This window comes from Mesoplodon densirostris, chromosome 2, assembly GCF_025265405.1.
Source record: "Mesoplodon densirostris isolate mMesDen1 chromosome 2, mMesDen1 primary haplotype, whole genome shotgun sequence".
Lineage (NCBI taxonomy): Eukaryota > Metazoa > Chordata > Mammalia > Artiodactyla > Ziphiidae > Mesoplodon > Mesoplodon densirostris.
Window position 1 is genome coordinate 151023797 of NC_082662.1, and position 24482 is coordinate 151048278.

The 24482-nt window shown below is 40.8% G+C and overlaps 1 protein-coding gene across 2 annotated transcripts in view; it reads left to right on the forward strand.

The window, feature by feature from the left end:
- Positions 1-23843, forward strand: part of EDEM3 (ER degradation enhancing alpha-mannosidase like protein 3) — an 87334-nt gene extending 63491 nt beyond the window's left edge. For both annotated transcript variants that reach the window (XM_060091145.1, XM_060091146.1), the window contains exon 20: positions 19916-23843. In XM_060091145.1, the coding sequence (XP_059947128.1) occupies positions 19916-20325 (410 nt within the window). In that variant the 3' untranslated portion in view covers positions 20326-23843. The remainder of the gene's footprint in view (positions 1-19915) is intronic.
- The last annotated feature ends 639 nt before the right edge of the window (positions 23844-24482 follow it).

Genomic DNA, 24482 nt, shown 5'->3' on the forward strand with positions numbered 1-24482 from the left:
ATTTCCATTTCTCTTCTTTGTTCCCACACCTCCTGGGATTCAGGTTTGGATTGGCCCCACCTCTATGTGTAGGTCACCTGAGGGCATCTGTTCCCACTCAGACAGGATGGGGTTAAAGTAGCAGCTTATTAGAGGGCTCTGGCTCACTCAGGTGGGGGGTAGGGAGGGATACGGAAGGCAGGGTGAGCCTGCGGCAGCAGAGGCCGGCATGACATTGCACCAGCCCGAGGCGCGCCGTATCTTCTCCCGGGGAAGTTGTCCCTGGATCATGGGACCCTGGCAGTGGCAGGCTGCACAGGCTTCTGGGAGGGGAGGTGTGGATAATGACCTGTGCTTGCACACAGGCTTCTTGGTGGCTGCAGGAGCAGCCTTAGTGTCTCATGCCCATCTCTGGGGTCCTTGCTGATAGCCACGGCTTGCACCTATCTCTGGAGCTTGTTTAGGCAGTGCTCTTAATCCCCTCTCCTCACGCACCACAAAACAAAGAGGCAAGGAAAAGTCTCTTGCCTCTTCAGCAGTTGCATACTTTTTCTCATACTCCCTCCCGGCTAGCTGTGGCACACTAGCCCCCTCCAGGCTGTGTTCACGCAGCCAACCCCAGTCCTGTCCCTGGGATCTGACCTCAGAAGCCGGAGCCTCAGCTCCCAGCCCCCACCTGCCCTGGCGGTTGAGCAGACAAGCCTCTTGGGCTGGTGAGTGCTGGTCAGCACCTTGGGAATCTCTCCCTCTCCACTTTGCCCTCTGCACCCCTATTGCTGCACTCTCCTCTGTGGCTCCGAAGCTTCCACCCCTCCCCGCCACCTGCCGTCTCCACCAGTGAAGGGGCTTCCTAGTGTATGGAAACCTTTCCTCCTTCACAGCTCCCTCCCACTGGTGCAGGTCCCGTCCCTATTCTTTTGTCTCTGTTTATTCTTTTTTCTTTTGCCCTACCCAGTTACGTGGGGAGTTTCTTGCCTTTTGGGAGGTCTGAGGTCTCCTGCCAGCATTCAGTAGGTGTTCTGTAGGGGTTGTTCCACATGTAAATGTATTTCTGATGTATTTGTAGGGAGGAAGGTGATGTCCACGTCTTACTCTTCCGCCATCTTGAAGGTCTCCCCAGGGTGCATGTATTTTTTCTAATTATGGTTTTCTACAGATATATGCCCAGGAGTGGGATTGCTGGATCATAATGGTAGTTCTGCTTTTGGTTTTTTAAGGAACCTCCATACTTTTCTCCATAGTGGCTGCACCGATTTACATTCCCACCAGTAGTGTAGGAGGGTTCCCTTTTCTCCACACCCTCTCCAGCATTTATTGTTTGTAGACTTTTTGATGATGACCATTCTGACCTGTGTAAGGTGACACCTCATTGTAGTTTTAATTTGCATTTCACTGATAATTAGCAATGTTGAGCATCTTTTCATGTGCCTGTCAGCCATCTGTATATCTTATTTGGAGAAATGTCTGTTTAGATCTGCCCATTTCTTGATTGGGTTGTTTGTTTTTTGGTATAGGGCTGCATGAGCAGGTTGTGTATTTTGGAGATGAATCCCTTATCAGTGGCATCATTTGCAAATATTTTCTCCCATTCTGTGGGTTGTCTTTTCATTTTGTTTATGGTTTCCTTTGCTGTGCAAAAGTGTTTAAGTTATATTACGTCCCATTTGTTTATCTTTGTTTTTATTTTCATTACTTTAGGAGGTGGATCCAAAAAGATATTGCTACGATTTATGTCAAAGTGTGTTCTGCCTGTGTTTTCCTCTAAGAGTTTTACAGTATCCTGCTTTACATTTAGGTCTTTAACCCATTTTGAGTTTATTTTTGTGTGTAGTGTTAGAGAATGTTCTTATTTCATTCTATTACGTATAGCTGTCCAGTTTTCCTAACACCACTTATTTAAGAGACTGTCTTTTCTCTATTGTATATTCTTGTGTCCTTTGTCATAGATTAATTGACCATAGGTGTGTGGATATATTTCTGAGCTTTCTATCCTGTTCCATTGATCTGTATTTCTGTTTTTGTGCCAGTACCATACAATTCTGATTACTATATCTTTGTAGTATAGTTTGAAGTCAGGGAATCTGAATCCTCCAGCTCAATTTTTCCTTCTCAGGCTTGCTTTGGCTATTTGGGGTCTTTTGTATTTCTATACAGATTAAAAATTTTTTTTGTTCTAGTTTTGTGAAAAATGTCACTGGTAATTTGATAGGGATTGCATTGAATCTGTAGATTGCTTTGGGAAGTATAGTCATTTTGACAATATTAATTTTTCCAGTCTGAGAACATGGTATATTTTTCCATTTGTTTGAGTCATCTTTGATTTCTTTCATCAACATCTTATAGTTTTCAGAGGACAGGTCTTTTGCCTCCTTAGGTAGGTTTTTTCCTAGGTATTTTATTCTTTTTGGTGTGATGATAAATGGGATTGTTTCCTTGATTTCTCTTTCTGATCTTTTGTTGTTAGTGTATAGGAATGCAAGAGATTTCTATGTTTTAATTTTGTATCTTGCAACTTTACTGAATTTATTCATGAGCTCTAGTAGTTTTCTGGTAGCCTCTTTAGGATTTTCTATGTATAGTATCACATCATCAGCACACAGTGACAGTTTTACTTCTTCTTTTCCAATTTGGATTCCTTTTATTTCTTCTCTGATTGCCAAAACTATGGACTTCCAAAACTATGTTGAATAAAAGTGGTGAGAGTGGACATCCTGGTCTTGTTCCTGATCTTAGAGGAAATGTTTTCAGCTTTTTACTGTTGAGAGTGAGGTTAGGTGTGGGTTTGTTGTATATGGCCTTTATTACATAGAGGTAGGTTCCCTCTATTCCCATTTTCTGGAGTTTTTATCATAAATATTTGTCGTATTTTGTCAAAAGCTTTTCTTGCATCTACTGAGATGATATGGTTTTTATTCTTTAGTTTGTTACTGTGGTATATCACAATAATTGATTTGTATATGTTGAAGAATCCTTGCATCCATGGGATAAATCCCACTTGAACGTGGTGTCTGATCCTTTTAATGTATTGTTGGATTCAGTTTGCTAGTATTTTGTGGAGGATTTTTGCATCTATGTTCATCAGTGATATTGGCCTGTAATCTTTTTTTGTGGTATCTTTATCTGGTTTTGGTATCAGGGTGATGATGGCCTCATAGAATGAGTTTGGGAGTGTTCCTTCCTCTGCAATTTTTTGGAAGAGTTTCAGTTTCTAAATGTTTGATAGAATTCGCCTGTGAAGCCATCTGGTCCTGGACTTTTGTTTGTTGAAAGTTTTTTCATCACAGTTTCAATTTCAGTACTTGAGATTGGTCTGTTCATATTTTCTATTTCTTCCTGGTTCAGTCTTGGAAGGTTGTACCTTTCTACGATGTCCGTTTCTTCTAGGTTTTCCATTTTATTGGAATATAGTTGTTTGTAGTAGTTTCTTATGATCCTTTGTATTTCTGTGGTATCCATTGTCACTTTTTTCATTTCTAATTTTATTGACTTGAGCCCTCTCCCTTCTTTTCTTTTTTTTTTTTTTTTTTCCTTTTTTTTTTTTTTTGCGGTACACGGGCCTCTCACTGTTGTGGCCTCTCCCAGTTGCGGAGCACAGGCTCCGGACGCGCAGGCTCACGGCCATGGCTCACGGGCCCAGCGGCTCCACGGCATGTGGGATCTTCCTGGACCGGGACACGAACCCGTGTCCCCTGCATCGGCAGGCGGACTCTGAACCACTGCGCCACCAGGGAAGCCCCTCCCTTCTTTTCTTGATGAGTCTTGCTAATGGTTTATCAATTTTGTTTATCTTCTCAAGGAACCAGCTTTTAGTTTCATTGATCTTCTCTATTGTTTTCTTCATCTCCATTTCATTTATTTCTGCTCTGATATTTATGATTTCTTTCCTTCTAACTTTTAGTTTTGTTTGTTCTTTGTCTTGTTGCTTTAGGTATAAGGTTAGGTTGCTTTTTGGAGATTTTTCTTTTTTCCTGTGGTAAGATTACTATAAACTTTCCTCTTAGAACTGCTTTTGCTGCATCCCATAGGTTTTGGATTGTCATGTTTTCATTGTCATTTCTCTTGGTATTCTTTGATTTCCTCTTTGATTTCTTCAGTGATCCATTGGTTGTTTAGTAACATATTGTTTAGCCTCCACGTGTTTGTGTTTTTTACAGTTTTTTTCTTGAAATTGATTTCTAATCTCATAGTGTTTTGGTTTGAAAAGATGCTTAATATGATCTCAATTTTCTTAAATTTACTGAGGCTTGACTTGTGGCCCATGATGTGATCTAGTCTGGAAAATTTTCCATGTGCACTTGAGAAGAATATTCTGTTGCTTTTGGATGGAATGCTCTGTAAATATCAAGTCTATTTGGTCTAATGTGTCGTATAAGGCCCGTGTTTCCTTATTGATTTTCTGTCTGGATGATCTGTCTGTTGATGAAAGTGCGGTGTTAAATGCCCCCACTATTATTGTGTTACTATCGATTTCTCCTTTTATGGCCGTTAGCGTTTGCCTTACGTATTGAGGTGCTCCTATGTTGGGTGCATATATATTTACAATTGTTATATCTTCTCTTTTGATTGATCCCTTGATCATTATGTAGTGTCCTTCTTTGTCTCTTGTAATAGTCTTTGTTTTAAAGTCTGTTTTGTCTGATATGAGTATTGCTACTCCAGTTTTCTTTTGATTTCCACTTTCCACGGGCACGAACCCGTGTCCCCTGCATCAGCAGGCAGACTCTCAACCACTGCGCCACCAGGGAAGCCCTATTTGTAGTTTTTTAGGGAACCTCCATACTGTTCTCCATAGTGGCTGTACCAATTCACATTGCCACCAGCAGTGCAAGAGTGTCCCTTTTCTCCACACCCTGTCCAGCATTTATTGTTTCTAGATTTTTTGATGATGGCCATTCTGACTGGTGTGAGATGATATCTCATTGTAGTTTTGATTTGTATTTCTCTAATGATTAATGACGTGGAGCATTCTTTCATGTGTTTGTTGGCAGTCTGTATATCTTCTTTGGGGAAATGTCTATTTAGGTCTTCTGCCCATTTTTGGATTGGATTGTTTTTTGCTACTGAGCTGCATGAGCTGCTTATAAATTTTGGAGATTAATCCTTTGTCCGTTGCTTCATTTGCAAATATTTTCTCCCATTCTGAGGGTTGTCTTTTGGTCTTGTTTATGGTTTCCTTTGCTGTGCAAAAGCTTTGAAGTTTCATTAGGTCCCATTTGTTTATTTTTGTTTTTATTTCCATTTCTCTAGGAGGTGGGTCCAAAAGGATCTTGCTGTGATTTATGTCATAGAGTGTTCTGCCTATGTTTTCCTCTAAGAGTTTGATAGCTTCTGGCCTTATATTTAGGTCTTTAATCCATTCTGAGCTTATTTTTGTGTATGGTGTTAGGGAGTGATCTAATCTCATACTTTTACATGTCCCTGTCCAGTTTTCCCAGCACCACTTTTTTTTTTTAATAAATTTGTTTATTTATTTATTTTGGGGTGTGTTGGGTCATCGTTTCTGTGCGAGGGCTTTCTGTACTTGAGGCGAGCGGGGGCCACTCTTCATTGCGGTGAGTGGCCCTTTCACTGTCGCGGCCTCTCTCGTTGCGGAGCACAGGCTCCAGATGCGCAGGCTCAGTAGTTGTGGCTCACGGGCCTAGTTGCTCCGTGGCATGTGGGATCTTCCCAGACCAGGGCTCGAACCCATGTCCCTGCATTGGCAGGCAGATTCTCAAACACTGTGCCACCAGGGAAGCCCCACCCAGCACCACTTATTGAAGAGGCTGTCCTTTCTCCACTGTACATTCCTGTCTCCTTTTTCAAAATAAGGTGACCATATGTGCGTGGGTTTATCTCTGGGCTTTCTATCCTGTTCCATTGATCTATCTTTCTGTTTTTGTGCCAGTACCACACTGTCTTGATTACTGTAGCTTTGTAGTATAGTCTGAACTCAGGGAGCCTGATTCTTCCAACTGCGTTTTTTGTTCTCAAGATTGCTTTGGCTATTCGGGGTCTTCTGTTTTTCCAAACAAATTTTGAAATTTTTTGTTCTAGTTCTGTGAAAAATGCCAGTGGTAATTTGATAGGGATTGCATTGAATCTGTAGATTGCTTTGGATAGTAGTCATTTTCACAATATTGATTCTTCCAATCCAGGAACATGGTATATCTCTCCATCTATTTGTATCATCTTTAATTTCTTTCATCAGTGTCTTATAATTTTCTGCATACAGGTCTTTTGTCTCCTTAGGTAGGTTTATTCCTAGATATTTTATTCTTTTTGTTGCAGTGGTAAATGGGAGTGTTTTCTTGATTTCACTTTCAGATTTTTCATCATTAGTGTACAGGAATGCCAGAGATTTCTGTGCATTAATTTTGTATACTACTACTTTACCAAATTCATTGATTAGCTCTAGTAGTTTTCTGGTAGCATCTTTAGGATTCTCTATGTATAGTATCATGTCATCTGTAAACACTGACAGCTTTAATTCTTGTTTTCCAATTTGGATTCCTTTTATTTCCTTTTCTTCTCTGATTGCTGTGGCTAAAACTTCCAAAACTATGTTGAATAAGAGTGGTGAGAGTGGGCAGCCTTGTCTTGTTCCTGATTTTAGTGGAAGTGGTTTCAGTTTTTCACCATTTAGGATGATGTTGGCTGTGGGTTTGTCATATATGGCCTTTATTATGTTGAGGAAAGTTCCCTCTATGCCTACTTTCTGCAGGGTTTTTATCATAAATGGGTGTTGAATTTTGTCGAAAGCTCTCTCTGCATCTATTGAGATGATCATATGGTTTTTCTCCTTCAATTTGTTAATATGGTGTATGACGTTGATTGATTTGCGTATATTGAAGAATCCTTGCATTCCTGGAATAAACCCCACTTGATCATGGTGTCTGATCCTTTTAATGTGTTGTTGGATTCTGTTTGCTAGTATTTTGTTGAGGATTTTTGCATCTATGTTCATCAGTGATATTGGCCTGTAGTTTTCTTTCTTTGTGACATCCTTGCCTGGTTTTGGTATCAAGGTGATGGTGGCCTTGTAGAATGAGTTTGGGAGTGTTCCTCCCTCTGCTATATTTTGGAAGAGTTTGAGAAGGATAGGTGTTAGCTCTTCTCTAAATGTTTGATAGAATTCACCTGTGAAGCCATCTGTTCCTGGGCTTTTGTTTGTTGGAAGATTTTTAATCACAGTTTCAATTTCAGTGCTTGTGATTGGTCTATTCATATTTTCTATTTCTTCCTGATTAGTCTTGGCAGGGTGTGCATTTCTTAGAATTTGTCCATTTCTTCCAGGTTGTCCATTTTATTGGCATAGAGTTGCTTGTAGTAATCTGTCATGATCTTTTGTATTTCTGCAGTGTCAGTTGTTACTTCTCCTTTTTCATTTCTCATTCTATTGATTTGAGTCTTCTCCCTTTTTTTCTTGATGAGTCTGGCTAATGGTTTATCAATTTTGTTTATCTTCTCAAAGAACCAGCTTTTAGTTTTATTGATCTTTGCTATCGTTTCCTTCATTTCTTTTTCATTTATTTCTGATCTGATCTTTATGATTTCTTTCCTTCTGCCAACTTTTGGGGTTTTTTGTTCTTCTTTCTCTAATTGCTTTAGGTGCAGGGTCAGGTTGTTTACTCGAGATATTTCTTGTTTCTTAAGGTGGGATTGTATTGCTATAAACTTCCCCCTTAGAACTGCTTTTGCTGCATCCCATAGGTTTTGGGTCATGGTGTCTCCATTGTCATTTGTTTCTAGGTATTTTTTAATTTCCTCTTTGATTTCTTCAGTGATCACTTTGTTATTAAGTAGTGTATTGTTTAGCCTCCATGTGTTTGTATTATTTACAGATCTTTTCCTGTAATTGATATCTAGTCTCATAGCGTTGTGGTCAGAAAAGATACTTGATACAATTTCAATTTTCTTAAATTTACCAAGGCTTGATGTGTGGATGTGTGACCCAAGATATGATCTATCCTGGAGAATGTTCCATGAGCACTTGAGAAAAATGTGTATTCTGTTGTTCTTGGATGGAATGTCCTATAAATATCAATTAAGTCCATCTTGTTTAATGTATCATTCAAAACTTGTGTTTCCTTATTTATTTTCATTTTGGATGATCTGTCCCTTGGTGAAAGTGGGGTTTTAAAGTCCCCTACTATGAGTGTGTTACTGTTGCTTTCCCCTTTTATGCCTGTTAGTATTTGCCTTATGTATTGAGGTCCTCCTATATTGGGTGCATAAATATTTACAATTGTTATATCTTCTTCTTGGATCGAACCCATGATCATTATGTAGTGTCCTTCTTTGTCTCTTCTAATACTCTTTATTTTAAAGTCTATTTTGTCTGATATGAGAATTGCTACTCCAGCTTTCTTTTGATTTCCATTTGCATGGAATATCTTTTTCCATCCCCTTATTTTCAATCTGTTTGTATCTCTAGGTCTGATGTGGGTCTGTTGTAGACAGCATTTATATGGGTCTTGTTTTTGTATCCATTCAGCCAATCTGTGTCTTTTGGTGGGAGCATTTAGTCCATTACATTTAAGGTAATTATCGATATGTATGTTCCTATTCCCATTTTCTTAATTGTTTTGGGTTCGTTTTTGTAGGTATTTTCCTTCTGTTGTGTTTCTTGCCTAGAGAAGTTCCTTTAGCATTTGTTGTAAAGCTGGTTTGGTGGTGCTGAACTCTCTCAGCTTTTGCTTGTCTGTAAACGTTTTAATTTCTCCATCAAATCTGAATGAGATCCTTGCTGGGTAGAGTAATCTTGGTTGCAGGTTTTTCTCCTTCATCACTTTAAATATGTCCTGCCACTCCCTTCTGGCTTGTAGAGTTTCTGCTGAAAGATCAGCTGTTAACCTGATGGGGATTCCCTTGTGTGTTATTTGTTGTTTTTCCCTTGCTGCTTTTTTTTTTTTTTTTTTTTGCGGTATGCGGGCCTCTCACTGTTGTGGCCTCCCCCGTTGCGGAGCACAGGCTCCGGACGCGCAGGCTCAGCGGCCATGGCTCACGGGCCCAGCCGCTCCGCGGCATATGGGATCCTCCCAGACCGGGGCACGAACCCGTATCCCCTGCATCGGCAGGCGGACTCTCAACCACTTGCGCCACCAGGGAGGCCCTCCCTTGCTGCTTTTAATATGTTTTCTTTGTGTTTAATTTTTGACAGTTTGATTAATATGTGTCTTGGCGTATTTTTCCTTGGATTTATTCTGTATGGGACTCTCTGTGCCTCCTGGACTTGATTAACTATTTCCTTTCCCATATTAGGGAAGTTTTCAACTATAATCTCTTCAAATATTTTCTCAGTCCCTTTCTTTTTCTCTTCTTCTTCTGGAACCCCTATAATTCGAATGTTGGTGCATTTAATGTTGTCCCAGAGGTCTCTGAGACTGTCCTCAGTTCTTTTCATTCTTTTTTCTTTATTCTGCTCTGCAGCAGTTATTTCCACTATTTTATATTCCATGTCACTTATCCGTTCTTCTGCCTCAGTTATTCTGCTATTGATCCCATCTAGAGTATTTTTAATTTCATTTATTGTGTTTCTAATCGCTGCTTGATTCGTCTTTAGTTCTTCTGGGTCCTTGTGAACTGTTTCTTGCATTTTGTCTATTCTATTTCCAAGATTTTGGATCATGTTTACTATCATTATTCTGAATTCTTTTTCAGGTAGAGTGCCTATTTCCTCTTCATTTTTTAGGTCTGGTGGGTTTTTATCTTGCTCCTTCACCTGCTGTGTGTTTTTCTGTCTTCTCATTCTGCTTACCTTACTGTGTTTGGGGTCTCCTTTTTTCAGGCTGCAGGTTCATAGTTCCCGTTGTTTTTAGTGTCTGTCCCCAATGGCTAAGGTTGTTTCAGTGGGTTGTGTAGGCTTCCTGTTGGAGGGGACTGGTGCCTGTGTTCTGGTGGATGAGCCTCGATCTTGTCTTCCTGGTGGACAGGTCCACGTCTGGTGGTTTGTTTTGGGGTGCCTGTGGCCTTATTATGTTTTTAGGCAGCCTCTCTGCTAATGGGTGGGGTTGTGTTCCTGTCTTGCTAGTTTCTTGGCATAGGGTGTCCAGCACTGTAGCTTGCCGGTCGCTGAGTGAAGCTGGGTGCTGGTGTTGAGATGGAGGTCTCTGCGATATTTTCGCTGTAACCTTTCCTCCTTCACAGCTCCCTCTCACTGGTGCAGGTCCCGTCCCTATCCTTTTGTCTCTGTTTTTTCTTTTTTCTTTTGCCCTACGCAGGTATGTGGGGAGTTTCTTGCCTTTTGGGGTGTCTGAGGTCTTCTGCCAGCATTCAGTAGGTGCTCTGTAGGAGATGTTCCACGTGTAGATGAATTTCTGGTGTATCTGGGGAGGAAGGTGATCTCCGCATCTTACTCTTCCGCCATCTTCCTGCAGACCCCCATGAGGTTTTGATATAGGAGTCTGTATATATATGTTTACACACAAGACTTTTTTAAGTTGCTGGTCTCTTAATTTCAAATGCATTTCCAGTATCCTGCATTTGTACTCTCTTCTTATGATTGCTGGTTTTGATATCATATTTTTGTGTGGATGATTTCCTACCTTTACTTTATGTTTGCCTTTACTGGTGAGCTTTCCCATTCGTAATTTTCTTGTTTCCAGTTGTAGGCCTTTTCTTTTCCAGCTAGAGAACTTCCTTTAGGATTTGTTGTAGAGCTGGTTTGGTGGTGCTGAATTCTCTTAGCTTTTGCTTGTCTGTAAAGCTTTTGATTTCTCCATCAAATCTGAACGAGAGCCTTGATGGGTAGAGTATTCTTGGTTTTAGGTTCTTTCCTTTCATCACTTTAAATATATCATGCCACCTTTCTTCTGGCCTGCAGAGTTTCTGCTGAAAAATCAGCTAATAACCTTATGGGGATTTCCTTGTATGTTATTTGTTGCTTTCCCTTGTTCCTTTTAATATTTTTTCTTTGTCTTTAATTTTTGTCAGTTTGATTAATATGTGTCTTACCGTGTTCCTCCTTGTGTTTATCTTGTATGGGACTCTTTGCACTTCCTGGAGTTGAGTGAATGTTTCCTTTCTCATGTTAAGGAAGCTTTCAGCTATCATCTCTTCAAATAAATGCAAATGCTGGTGTGTTTACTGTTGTCCCAGAGGTCCCTTAGACTGTTGTCACTTCTTTTCATTCTTTTTTCTTTATTCTCTTCCATGGCAGTGATTTCCACCGCTGTGTCTTCCAGCACACTTATTCGTTCTTCTGCCTCATTTATTCTGCCATTATTTCTTTCTAGTGTATTTTTTCATTTCAGTTATTGTATTATTCATCTCTGTTCTTTAAGTCCTCTATGTCTTTGTTAAACATTTCTTGTATCTTCTTGGTCTGTGCCTCCATTCTTTTTCTGAGATCTTGGACCACCTTTACTGTCATTACTCTGAATTCTTTTTCAGGTAGATTGACTATCTCTAATTCACTTAGTTGTTCTTCCGGTTTTTTATCTTGTTCCTTAGTCTAAAATATATTTCTTTGCCGTCTCATTTTGTCTAACTTACTGTGTTTGTGGTCTCCTTTCCACAGGCTGCAGGATTGTAGTTCCTCTTGCTTCTGGTGTCTGTCCCCTGGTGGGTGAGGTTGGTCCAGTAGCTTGTGCAGGCTTCCTGGTAGGAGGGACTGGGGCTCTCCAGTGGTTGGTGGAGCTGGGTCTTGTCCCTCTGGTGGGCAGGGCCCTGTCAAGGGGTGTGTATAGAGGTGGCTGTGAGCTCAGTACAACTTCAGGCAGCCTGTCTGCTGATTGGTGGAGCTGTGTTCCACCCCTGCTGATTGTTTGGCCTAGGCGTTCCACCACTGGAGCCTGCAGGCTGTTGGGTGGGGCCAGGTCTCAGTACCAAAATGGCGACCTCCAGGAGAGCTCAGCCAATCAATATTCCCTGGAGCCTCCACCACCAGTGTTCTTGCCCCCACAGTGAGCCACATCCAACTCCCACATCCCCAGTAGACCCTCCAAGATCCTCATGTAGGTCTAGCCCTGGCTCCTATGGAGCCACTAGTTTGTGCTGGGTCCTAGTGCACGTGAAATCTTGTGTACACACCCTCAAGAGTGGGATCTCTGTTTCCTCCAGTCCTGTGGAGCTCCTGCACTCAAGTCCTGCTGGGCTTCAAAGCCAAATGCTCTGGGGGCCCCGCCTCCCAATGCCAGCCCCCCAGGCTGGGGAGCCTGACAAGGGTCTCAGAACTGACTGCTGCGGGAGTACCTCTGCCATATAATGATTTTCCAGTTTTGTGGGTTGCCCACCTGGTGACTGTGAGATTTGATTATATTGCAAAAGCTCCTCCTACCATCTCATTGTAACTTCTTCTTTGTCTTTGGATGTACCTTTTTTTGTAGGTTCCAGTCTTTTGTTGATGGTTGTTCAGCAATTAGTTCTGGTTTTAGTGTTTTCATGAGAAGAGGTTGAGCTCAAGTCCTTCTACTCCACCATCATGTCCAGAATCAAGGGTTGCTTTTAGTTTGGATGCTTGCTACCTCTTTCCTAAGCGTGTACTGGCTGTTATCCCCTTGATATGGGATATTTAGGTGCGGTGGCCTGTGTGCATTCCCTGTATGGTGGGGGCAGCAATTCGTGCCCACCTGCGGGACTTCCAGCAGTGGCAGTGGGCTGTGAGTGCCCAGAACAGCGGGGGCAAGTGCTTGCAGTCTGCTCGTGGGTCCCCTAACTGCGGCGGCAGCCCACGCACCCCTGGAACAGCAGGGGCAGCAACTGGCACCTGCTCCTGGGTCGCCTAGTGTCAGCAGCTGCCCTTGCATTCCCAGGACAGCAGGGGCAGTGCTTGGCACCCACTGCTGTGTCTCCCAGTAGGGGCAACATCCCGGGGCAGCAGGGAAAGTGATTGGCGCCTGCTTGCAGGTTTCCCAATGGTGGAGGTGGCTGGCACACTCCCGGGACAGCTTGGGCAGCACTTGGTGCCTGCTCACAGGTTGTTTAGCTGTGGTGATGGCCCATGCCCATCTCTGGAGCCCACAATAGCAGCAGTGGCTCGTGCCTGCACCTGGAGCTCGTATAGATGGCGTCCTGTTGCCTGAGAGCCCACATGCACAGAAAGAAGCTCCTATGGCAGTCCCATACCTCTCCTCGTGTGCCCCCCAACAATGGTGCCTTGCCTCTCTGTCAGGCCCAGACCTCTTCCAAGTGCCACACTCCAGCCTCTTCAGGCTGTCTCCCTGCAGCCAACCCTTGGTCCTCTCCCTGGGTCTGACCTCCAAAGCCACAGCTTCAGCATCCAGCCCCTGTCCATACCAGCAGATGAGCATCTCAGGCTGGGGAATGTAGGATGGTGGTACCAACCATAGGTGCAGGTCTCTGTCCATTTTGCCTTCTGCAAACTGGTTGCTGCACTCTCCTCTGAGTCTCCGAAGCACACCCTCTGTCCAGGCTGATCTCCCCACTGGTGAGGGGACTTCCCAGGGTGGGGAAACGTTTCCTTCTTCACAGCTCCCTCCCTGGGGCACAAGTCCCATCGTGATTCCTTTCTCTTTTTTTTTTTTCTTTTTTCTTTCAACCCACCTGTTTACGTGGAGGTTTTCTTGCCCTTTCAGAAGTCTGAGTTCTGCCAGCATTCAGTAGATGTTCTGTGTGAATCGTTCCACTTGTAGATGTGTTTTTGATGTATTTGTGGCAGAAGGTAAGCTCCACATCCTACTCCTCTGCCATCTTGATTCCTCCCTGATTATTTTTTTATTGTTTTTTCTAGTCTCTATTTATTTCCTCTCTGATCTTTATTATCGCCTTCCTTCTGTTGACTTTAGGTTTTGTTTGTTCTTTTTCTAATTCGTTTAGGTGGTGGGTTAGGTTGTTTATTTGAGACTTTTCTTGTTTCTTAAAGAAGGCCTGTATCACTATGAACTTCCCTCTAAGAGCTGCTTTTGCTGCATCCTATGTTATTTGTATGGTTGTGTTTTCATTGTCATTTACCTCAAAGTATTTATTTTATTTTTTATTTTTGGCTGTGTCAGGTCTTAGTTGAGGCACACGAGATCTTCATTTCAGCAAACAGGCTTCTCTCTAGTTGTGACACGCAGTCTTCTCTCTAGTTGTGGCGTGTGGGTTTTCTCTCTGTAGTTATGACACTCAGGCTCCAGAGTGCATGGGCTCTGTAGTTGCGGCACACAGGCTCTCTAGTTGAGGCCTGTGGGCTCAGTAGTTGTGGCACCCAGCTTAGTTGCCCCACAGCACTTGGGATCTTAGTTCCCTGACCAGGAGTTGAACCCACGTCCCCTGCATTGGAAGGCAGATTCTTTACCACTGGACCACTGGGGAAGTGCATCAAAGTATTTTTTAATTTTTTTTTTCCATCATTGTCCCATTGGTTTTGTAGTAGCATGTGGTTTAGTCTCCATGTAATTGTTTTTTCTCATTTCTTTCCTTGTGATTGTTTTCTAGTTTCATGCTGTTATGGTCAGTAAAGATGCTTGAAATAATTTTTATACTCTTAAATTTGCTGAGGCTTGTTTTGTGGCCTAATATGTGGTCAATCTTAGAGAATGTTCCATGTGCACTTGAAAAGAATGTGTATTCTGCTTTTTTGGGGTGTAATGTCCTGAAAATATCAATTAAGTCTAACTGTTCTATTGTATTATTTAGGATCTCTGTTGCCTTATTGATTTTCTGTCTCAAAGATCTTTTCATTGATGTGAGTGGGGTGTTAAAGTCTCCTACTATTATTGTATTCCCATCAGTTTCTCCCTTTATGACTGTGTTTGTTTTTTGTATTTGGGTGCTGTATTGGGTGCATATGTGTTGATGAGTGTAATATCCTCTGCTGGTATTGATCCTTTTATCATTATATAGTGCCCTTCTTCATCTTTCTTTATAGCCTTTGTTTTAAAGTCTATTTTGTCTGATAAATAGTATTGCGACCCCTGCTTTCTTGTCATTTCTGTTTGCATGAAATATCTTTTTCCATCTCCTCATTTTCAATCTATGTGTGTCCTTTGCTCTAAAGTGGGTCTCTTGTAGACAGCATATTTTAGGCCCTTGTTTTTTTTAATCTAATCTGCCACTCTGTCTCTTTTGATTGGAGCATTTGGTTCATTGACATTTAAGGTAATTATTGATAGATATGTATTTATTACCATTTTAAACCTTGTTTTCCTGTTGATTTTATATTTCTTCTTTGTCCTTTTCTTTTTCTTTCGGTTTTTCCTTTTGTGGTCTGATGATTTTCTTTTGTTCTATGAATCTATTGTATGTGATAGATTCATAAAATCTGGTTTTGGTTTTTGTGAATCTGTTGTATGTTTTTGATTTGTGGTTACCCTCTTTTGTGTATCTATTGTATGTTTTTGATTTGTGGTTACCCTGTTTTTCAAGTATATTAACCCCTTCCTATATCTGCTTGCTTTAGACTGGTAGTCATGTAGGCTCAAACACATTCTAGAAAAAAAAATCTATATTTTCTTACTCTCCTCCCCCACATTTTATGATTTTGATGTCCTCTTTTACATCTTCATGTTCATCCTTTTGCTATTCATTGTGGTTATCATTGCTTTCACAGAAATTTTTTTTTAATTGTGATTTTAAAAAATCTGTGTACTGGCTTATTTAAATGATTTACTTTCCATTTATGGTTTTTTTCCCTAAAGATTCTAACTTTTTTTCTATTTAGAGAAGACCTTTCAATGATTCCTTTAGGATAGGTTTAATATTGCTGTATTCCTTTAGTTTTTGCTTGTCCGGGAAATTCTTTCTCTCTCTGATTTTAAATTTGATAATCTTGCTGGACAGAGTATCCTACATTTCACATTTTTCCCTTTTAGGACTTTGTATCTTGCCACTCCCTTCTGACCTGCAGCGTTTCTGTAGAGAAATCAACTGATACAGCCTTATGGGGGGTTCCCTTGTAATTAACTCTGTTTTTCTCTTGCTGCCTTTAGAATCCTCTCTTTAACTTTTGCCATTTTTATTATAATATGTCTTGGTGTAGGTCTGTTTGGGTTTATCTTGTTTGGGACCCTCTGTGCTTCCTGTACCTGGATATCTGTCCCCTTCTTTAGGTTTGGGAAGTTTTCAGCCATAATTGCTTCAAAGACATCTTCAATCCTGTTTTCTCTCTCTTCTGGGATCCCTACTAAGTGTACGTTGGCATGCTTTATTCTTATATTGCTTTCTTATATTGCTTTCATTTTTTTTTTCATGTGGCTTTCTGTTGTTCTGACTGGGTGATTTCCATGATTCTATCTTCCAGATCACTTATTCGTTCTGCATTATTTTTTCTGCTGTTCATTGCCTTTAGCTCAGCTTTTGTCTCAGTGAATGAATTCTCTAATTTTTCTTGGTGCCTGTTTGTAGTTTCTAGTAATAGTAATCTGCCTTTCTATCAGTAGTCCTTCTTAACTCCATCAGTATTTTCATTATCTCCTGTTTGAACTCGATGTCTCTTACACTGAAGAGGCCTGTTTCGTTGTTTGTTCGTTCAGGGGATTCTCTGGATCTTTTAATTGGGAGTGGTCCTCTGCCTCTTCATTTTACTTACACTTCTCTTGCTCTGTGAGTTTAGGAGAAACAATTATCTCTGTGGTCTTGGAGGGCTATTTTTATGTGGGAGCATCCCTGTATAGCCTGTGTGGGTTTAATATTTTTTGGTGTGAGGGCTGTTTTTAGTGTGGATGCCTGTTCCCTCTTTCCTCAGTGTATGCTGGCCGTTATCCCCTTGATGGGAGGTGTGACTGGTGTTGTGGTGACCAGAGCCTGCACTGGATATTGATCGGGGCCTCCTCTTCTGCTCTGTGGTTGTTACTGCCCTGTCAGGGGCTGGGTCTGTTCCCTAGCTGTTGGAGTAGAAGCCCCCAGATCCGTTTCTGAGCTGCAGTGTGAGGTAGGTGGGATTGGAGCATTCCCACAGGGGGAGGAGGAGCCGCTGAGTATTCCTCTACCAGGGCTGTTCACCAGTGAGTGTGCTCTGTTGTGTCACCTGTCACCCATTGTGTGGGCTCACAAAGTATACTGCCCTCAGCCCCGTCTCAACCTTGGGAATGCTGGCAGTCAGCCCTGGTGTCCCTCAGGTGTTGTTTTCACAAGGCCACCAGCACAGATCCACTAAAGCCGGGTCCCAGGACTGTAGTAGTTGCACACCTGGACCTGCTGTGGGAGCTATGGAGGCAGCTCAAACCCAGGCCCAGCCCATGTGCACGTGCCCACAAAGCAAGCCCACAGCTGCTAAGGCCAGACCTACCCCAGCATGGGAGCACCTGTTGTCTACTCGGATGTCCTGCAGATGCTGAATTTACAAAGCCAGCAGCGGAGGTGTAAGTACACAGCTCACACAGCTGCGGGGAGAGATTGCAGCCCTGCTTCCTAAGTCACGCGGCCCCTGGGGCTCAGATGTGGTTTCAGGCCTGCTTCTGTGCGTGGGCAGCTCACTGGTGTCTGCTCCTGGGGCCTGCCGAGGTGGTGGTTGGTGCAGGTGCCAGCCTAGGCGGTGGCTGGGACCCCTGAGCCTGCCCAGGTGGGAGCCCGAGGAGGCAGCTGGGTTGCAGGAATCTGCTGAGTCTGGAGCCCCTGAGGCAGTGGCTGTTGTGCAGTGTCCCGGAGTCGGTGGAGGCAGAGGCTGGCATGTGGAGAAAGGGGCTGCCCTGGCACCCTTCCCTTTGTGCCCCACTTAACAATGGCTCTTAGTTCTGAGGCAGGCCTGGGCTTCTGCAGACACCCCTGGCTGTGGCCATAGCACACTCCAGCCCCTTCAGGCTTTCTCTGCACAGCCAACAGCAGTCGTCTCCCTAGGTCTGTCCTCTAAACTCCGAGTATCAGCACTCGGCCCCTGCCTGTACCAGCGGACGCACGTCTCAGGCTGGGGCATGCAGGGTAGCGGTGCAACAGTCTGTGTGGGTCTCTCTCCTGCCTGCCACAAACTGGTTGTTGCACTCTCCTCTGTGCCTCTGAAGCTGCCTTTCTGTCCCAGCTGATCTGAGGGGGCTTCCCAGGGTGCAGGAACCTTTCCTCTTTTCAGCTCCCTCCCAGGGGCATAGGTCCCGTCCCACTTCCTTTTTTTTTCCCCCTTCGTCCTACCCCGTTAGTAGAGCTCTTTCTAGTCCTTTCAGGTGTTTGAGGTCTTCTGCCAGTGTTCAGTAGGTGTTCTGTGAGAATTGTTCCATCTGTAGATGTATTTTTGATGTATTTGTGGGAGGAGGTGAGTTCCACGTTCTTGGCCGCTGCCATCTTGATTGGAGCCTATACTATTCTGTTTTCTTCTTCTATTTTATTAGCTAGATTTCCAAAATAATATTATATAACATGTAACCCTAGAGTGATTTTTTGCCAAAATCACAATCTTTATTACTAGAAGAAATAGCCTTACACTTTTTCCTATTCTTCTAAGCTAGATTAATGCAATCTAGAAACAAAGTTGAAGGTTCTTCTTTCCCTTCTCCCTACTTAGGGTAGCCTAGCATAAATGAGCCCTAAGCAGCCAGACACTGCTTTCTCTTCTTTGGGCCCCACCATAGTTTGCCTTGATGTCACATTAAAATGTACCCTTTCCACAGCTGAGAGAATGTGTGGGGACTCCTCCCCCTTGCCCTCCTTCCCCCTGACCAACCCCACCTAAGAACTATCTTAAACTTCCCTAGCCAGGTAATCCTACCTAATCAGGGTATATGTATACACACCCTCCTCTACCTCCCTGTATGCCTGTATTTTCCTTCAGTTTTTCTGGTTTTATCATAAGTCCATCTTCCCTTTCTTCTTTGACTAATTAACTCTGATTATCTTTTATATCACAGTTAAGTATCACTTTCTGAAGGAAGCCCTCAAATCTCCTTATTCTTTCCTAACACCATGACATGTGTCACAGAGTTTTCTATTGTGTGATTATTCCTAAACTTTGTTTTCCCCAGCTGGACTATAAGATTCAGAAGGGCAGGTCAGGTGTGTGTTTTCACCTCGTTTTATCCCTAGCACCTTACACAGTGCCTGCCACACAGTGGACACTTGGGAGATCTTTACCAACTGACTGCAGAGTCTGAGAATGCAGCATGTGGGTGTCAATGCTAATATTTAAGCACTTTCTTCTAGGAACCCTAAATAAAATGCCTCTAGTGGTTTTATTATATATTCATTACAAGAAGTTTAAACTGCTTTTTATCCTTCCAGTGGATTTTATGATTATATCTTAGAATTCATAGATCTCCAATAATGAAATAGAAGTTTTGTAAATAATCTGGTTTTGTGTTTATGAAAATATTGTATTTGATCAATCACACTGATATCCATGAATCATTCAAAGTTTTGTATTATCTGCATTTTCATGGTTTACTGAGTGGGAATTTCACTTTTCAAAGAATATTATCTTAAAGTACAGCAATGTCATGTGCTGTTTAAAATGTATTCTATTTATAAAGACGCAGTTGTAGAGAATGGACTTGAGGACACGGGGAGGGGGAAGTGTAAGCTGAGACCAAGTGAGAGAGTAACACTGACATATATACACTACCAAATGTAAAATCGATAGCTAGTGGGAAGCAGCCGCATGGCACAGGGAGATCAGCTCTGTGCTTTGTGACCACCTAGAGGGGTGGGATAGGGAGGGTGGGAGGGAGACGTAAGAGGGAGGGGATATGGGGATATATACATATAGTTGATTCACTTTGTTATACAGCAGAATCTAACACAACATCGTAAAGCAGTTATACTCAAAGATGTTTAAAATAAATAAATTTTAAAAATGTATTCTATTTGGTATGTTCTCATGTGCAGGCTTTCCTGAATTTAGATATTTAATAAATCTGAGACATAATACAAATTTATATGCATTTTAATAGTATTATTGTTAGTATATTTCTTGGCATTTACTAATCCCATTGAAGGCAGTCTTATTAGTTATTAGAGTCATTCTGCATTAACATGATTTTCTTTAACTTTTATTTTTTTGTTTTATTACCAAAACCAGTATGGTTTTGAGAATGTGATAGTACATGTTTTGTGGGGAAAGTAGCATGAAGTTTGTTTCTTTCATATACAGATCCTGAGATGGAAAATGAAGAACAACCATCCTCTGAAAATGATTCTCAGAATCAGAGTGCTGAACAGATTGCATCAAGTTCTCAGGAGGTTGATTTGGTTGATCAGGAGTCTCCTGAGGAAAGTTCTCTAAACTCTCACCCAGAATCTTTGTCTCCAGCAGATACGGACAATGCTGCAAGCATTTCTCCTCCTGAACAGAATTCTAATCCCACGGAAAGCCATGAGACTACAAGTCTTGATGGTGAATGTACAGATTTAGATAACCAGCTTCAAGAACAATCAGAAACTGAGGAGGATTCCAATCCTAATGTTAGCTGGGGTAAAAAGGTCCAACCTATAGACTCCATATTAGCAGACTGGAATGAAGATATAGAAGCATTTGAAATGATGGAGAAGGATGAGCTCTGACTCACTAAAGTCTACCTGGTGGTAGGTATTTCAAAAGAAAAGGTAAACTGTGGATAATAGATACCCTGATACTAAGCAGGCTCTCTCACGGGAGGCTCTAAGTATGGTGATGAACAACCACGTTCTGACTGGGAGAGTTAGTTATCATAGGAATCTGGAACATGCTGTGTTAGAACTGACCTTGTTTATAACTGTCCCATCAAAAATGCAAACTCACAGTTTCCCCCTCAGGTGAGAGCGTTGCACCACCCTGCTGCATCTCAGGCCAGGAAAAGATTATTGGACGTTTCTAGGAAGCAGATTTCTGCACTCTCTAGACGGTAGATAAGAAACAAATTCACTTAACTGTGAGGTGGGGAATACAAATTTGTACAGCTTTCTAATTGAAGGAAGCTCTCGATTTTCTTGGTTTTGGGGTTAGAGGCTCTTTGGGGAAAACACATAGGAGTATTTTGGGCATTCTGGTTATGCTGCCTTCACAGAAACACTCAAAAGTGACCTAAGTGGTTATGAAGCAAATACATTCATGGTGAAAACAGTCTTTGCTCATCATTTTCACTTGCTTCATTATGTAACATGATCAAGATGACTTGATTTTTTTTCCCCTCTTTAACAGTGTCCTTTTCATTTAAACCAAAAGTGAAGCCAGTGTACTTTCTCAGTGAGTTCTCTGCATAAAGACTAATCATTGGGACCAGGTAAAAAGGTCATATACCATGGAAATTGGTTACTTAATACTTTTGAAAAATGGAGCAAGGGGAGAAACTATAATGTTGCAATATGAACTTGCCATTGGGCCTTCCGTAAGGAAAGCTGTGACTACTCTGAAATGGAACTTAAAGTTATATCTTTGTAGGGTAAATTATATATCTTTTCCAGTTCATTTCATTGGAGGTGATTACCTCTAGCCATCAGCCTTACTCCATCCCATGTTTAGAATGCATTTTGAGCCACAAGGCCTATGTTGCCAATAGCTGAATACATTTTGTTCCATTTTTCTATCTTAGGGAGCCATGATAAAACTGTGGTAGTGATCTAAAAATTCTGGAGTAACTACTATTTTTCCTCCTTTGAAACTAGTTTCTAAAGTTGCACCTAAGAAGTCTGTCACATTTTCTGTTGAATCATGGTTTTTAAGTTTGCTTTTTTTTAAAACAAATATTCCTTCTGATATGAACTTGAAAATTAGTCTACAGTAACCTGTGTAAAACACACAGTAGCAACTAACATATAGCCATATAGCTTAATGAGAATTTTTTTTCCTTTGTGTGAGTGTGTGTGTGTGGCAGTCTGGTGCCGGCCACATTTAAGTGTGTGTGTGTGTGTGGCAGTCTGGTGCTGGCCACATTTAAGTTTTAAAAACTTCGTTGTTGATATCTGTAGACAGCCCTGTAATTGAAATCATGGCTTTACTCATTTTATTTATTTTTTTAAACTTACCTGAATCAGTTCTAAAGGAATATTTGAGACTTAATTTCTTTTTTCTGTACCATGACATTATAAAACCCTTTTTCTTAAAACGCAGTTTTTGAGGTACTGATGAACTTAAACTGTATATGGAGCTGTTAAAAGAACAGCAGTGCTGTATTGTAGTTATGTATATTCATGTACAGTATGTCTTAGATCCCAGGTAAACATGTTATTTTATAAGGGGATAAATAGCTGCTTTCAAAAATTCCAGCTAAACTTAATTGGGTCGGTGAGTAATAAACCTAATAGAGAATTCACTTTGAGGGGGGAAAAAGAGTAGTATACACGACCTTTATTGGCCCTTAATTAAACCTGACACCAAAATGGATATTTTTAGTCTCTCTGCATGTGAAATTTGGCGTAAGAAGATAGAACTATAATACATATAGTATACAGAAGGATAGACATAGTGCTTTGTTCATCTTAGTTGCAAAGCTGCCAAAATAGCTGAAGCTTAATTACTTGACTTGCCTTGATTTATAGGACTGGGGCTTGGAGAAAAGGAGATGTTCTTTTAAGACTTGGATTACAGAAGCCTTATATACATTGATTTGATTTTCTTTTTGTATCTCAGAGCCCTTGTCTAAATCTAAATTTTCTAAGTTATCAAAGCAACGTAATTTTATTTCCAGCAGAGATCTTGTGGCATACAAGGAAAAGCCAGCTTACTGCCACTTACCCTTTCTTTGGCCATTAGGGGGAGTTGTTGCCATTCATTGTGGTTTAGAAGCAAATTGCTGGCTTGTTTAGAAAAATGAATCCTTAAAAAAAAAAGAAAGAAAAGGAAAAAAATTTAACAAATTATACTTAATACCCAGAAGGAATTAGACGTGATTTTTCCCTAGCTAGGAAAAGAAGGTATAGTGTTCAGCTTCAAAACTCCAACATTGTCATTGACTCTCCACTCTTAATTGACATACTGCCACAAAGTTGTTTTTTATTTCATTAAAACATTTCAGCATCCTTAGGCATTTTTAAAAATGTTTTGTTTTTAAATCTTTTATAGCATTTTATTTACTTCCTAAAGATTCAGGGGATTCTATGTAACCCTGAATTTTAGAAACATCTGGTCTACCTCAGTTAGCTGTTGACTGCATAGAGATAGAGCTGAAGTGATCACCACAGCCATAAAATTGACTAAGAAGGATTTATACAATGTTTACAAACCCGGAATCAAGTAAGGATTTTATCTGAAAGTTAAAAGTTAGATATTAGAGAAAGTATTTAATTCAGGTATTTTCAAGTTTTAAAACTTCACTTGTTTACCTACTAAAAATAGTTATAGTTTTTTCTGCTTAGGAAGGTCCATTAAAATGGTATACCCTAATTTGCAGTGCTTTTCCCATAAAGTTTTAGAGTGAAAGAATTGTAATTTACCAGATATGTTTGGGATGGGATATTTTGTTGGGTAGGTTTTGTTTTTAACTTTTAATAGGCTTCCAACAAAAATACAATTATTTCAGAACAATTTTTTTTAACATTATACCCTTTTTCTTCAGTGTTAGAGGGTAAAATAAAAAATTGTGCACTCTGTGATTTTAACGTCTCTAATATGCTCTCTTGAGATTTTTTTAAATTTAAATTACCATCTCACAGCCCTTATAATAGTAAAACCAGCATTTGTTCCCTCACCAAACCCCATGCCAAATTCATCATAAAGAAAGCTCAGCGTCAGTAATTCAAATAGTGCTTATAATTGTAGAGGCGGGGGTGGGGGCATTTAATAAATATTCCAACCGGTCGTTTTATGCACAAGGCTTCAGTCAGAACATAGAAAAAAAAAAACATTCTGTGAATGAAATATTGTATGTTCAGATTTTATAAAAGACATTTTTAAAAGCCCAATTTACAGCCGTATATTTTCTTATGATGTAATTTATGAAAAAGATGTCTGTACTAACAGGTGCTGTAACACTACTGTTGTTGGATTTTATTGTTTGGTGATAAATGTATACAATATTTCTAAGGGAAACTATGTACTGTGATGTAAAAGTCTGGGCAAAATGTATATAATCCTTGTATATAATTGTGTATTTGATTATAATGACTGATTGTAAAGATTAATAAAATATGTAAATATCCTGGTCTAGTTTTAATTTTAAGCATCACTTTGCATATCCTTATAATTTGATATCTTTAAATTTTTTTCACCACTGTCTTCGCTTTAATTTTCATTTTACCCTACGAGAGTAAATTTGGGGGACAGCTTAGAGTATAGACATGCAAACATATGTTGAACAGTTCCACAACTCAACTAGGACCCTCAGAGTGGAGTTAGTAATTCAGTGTCAATATTGGTAACGTGTTTATTTTTTGTTTACTAATATTATTAAAATCATTTGTCCTTTTAATATTTTCATCAAGAGTAATACTGACCTCTCCTGTTAATTCCAGTGAGACCATTTCATTTAGCAGCCACTTTCAGATACTGTGATACTATGCTTTTCATCTGTAGTGTTTCAGGGTTTCTGAACACAGATATCTTGAAAGATCTGATAATAATAATAATCACTGTTATTTATTGATAATTGTTTTCTTTAAGATCAGCAAACTGAGAGTTGAACAAGTTCTTATCATCTTACATGAAGTCCGACATTTTGTGCCTGGGCAATGGAACGGGAGCCTTGGTTTATTTCCAGAGCCTATGCTCCTTCCGGTGTGCCATCCTCTCCCTTCCTTTCTCAGTC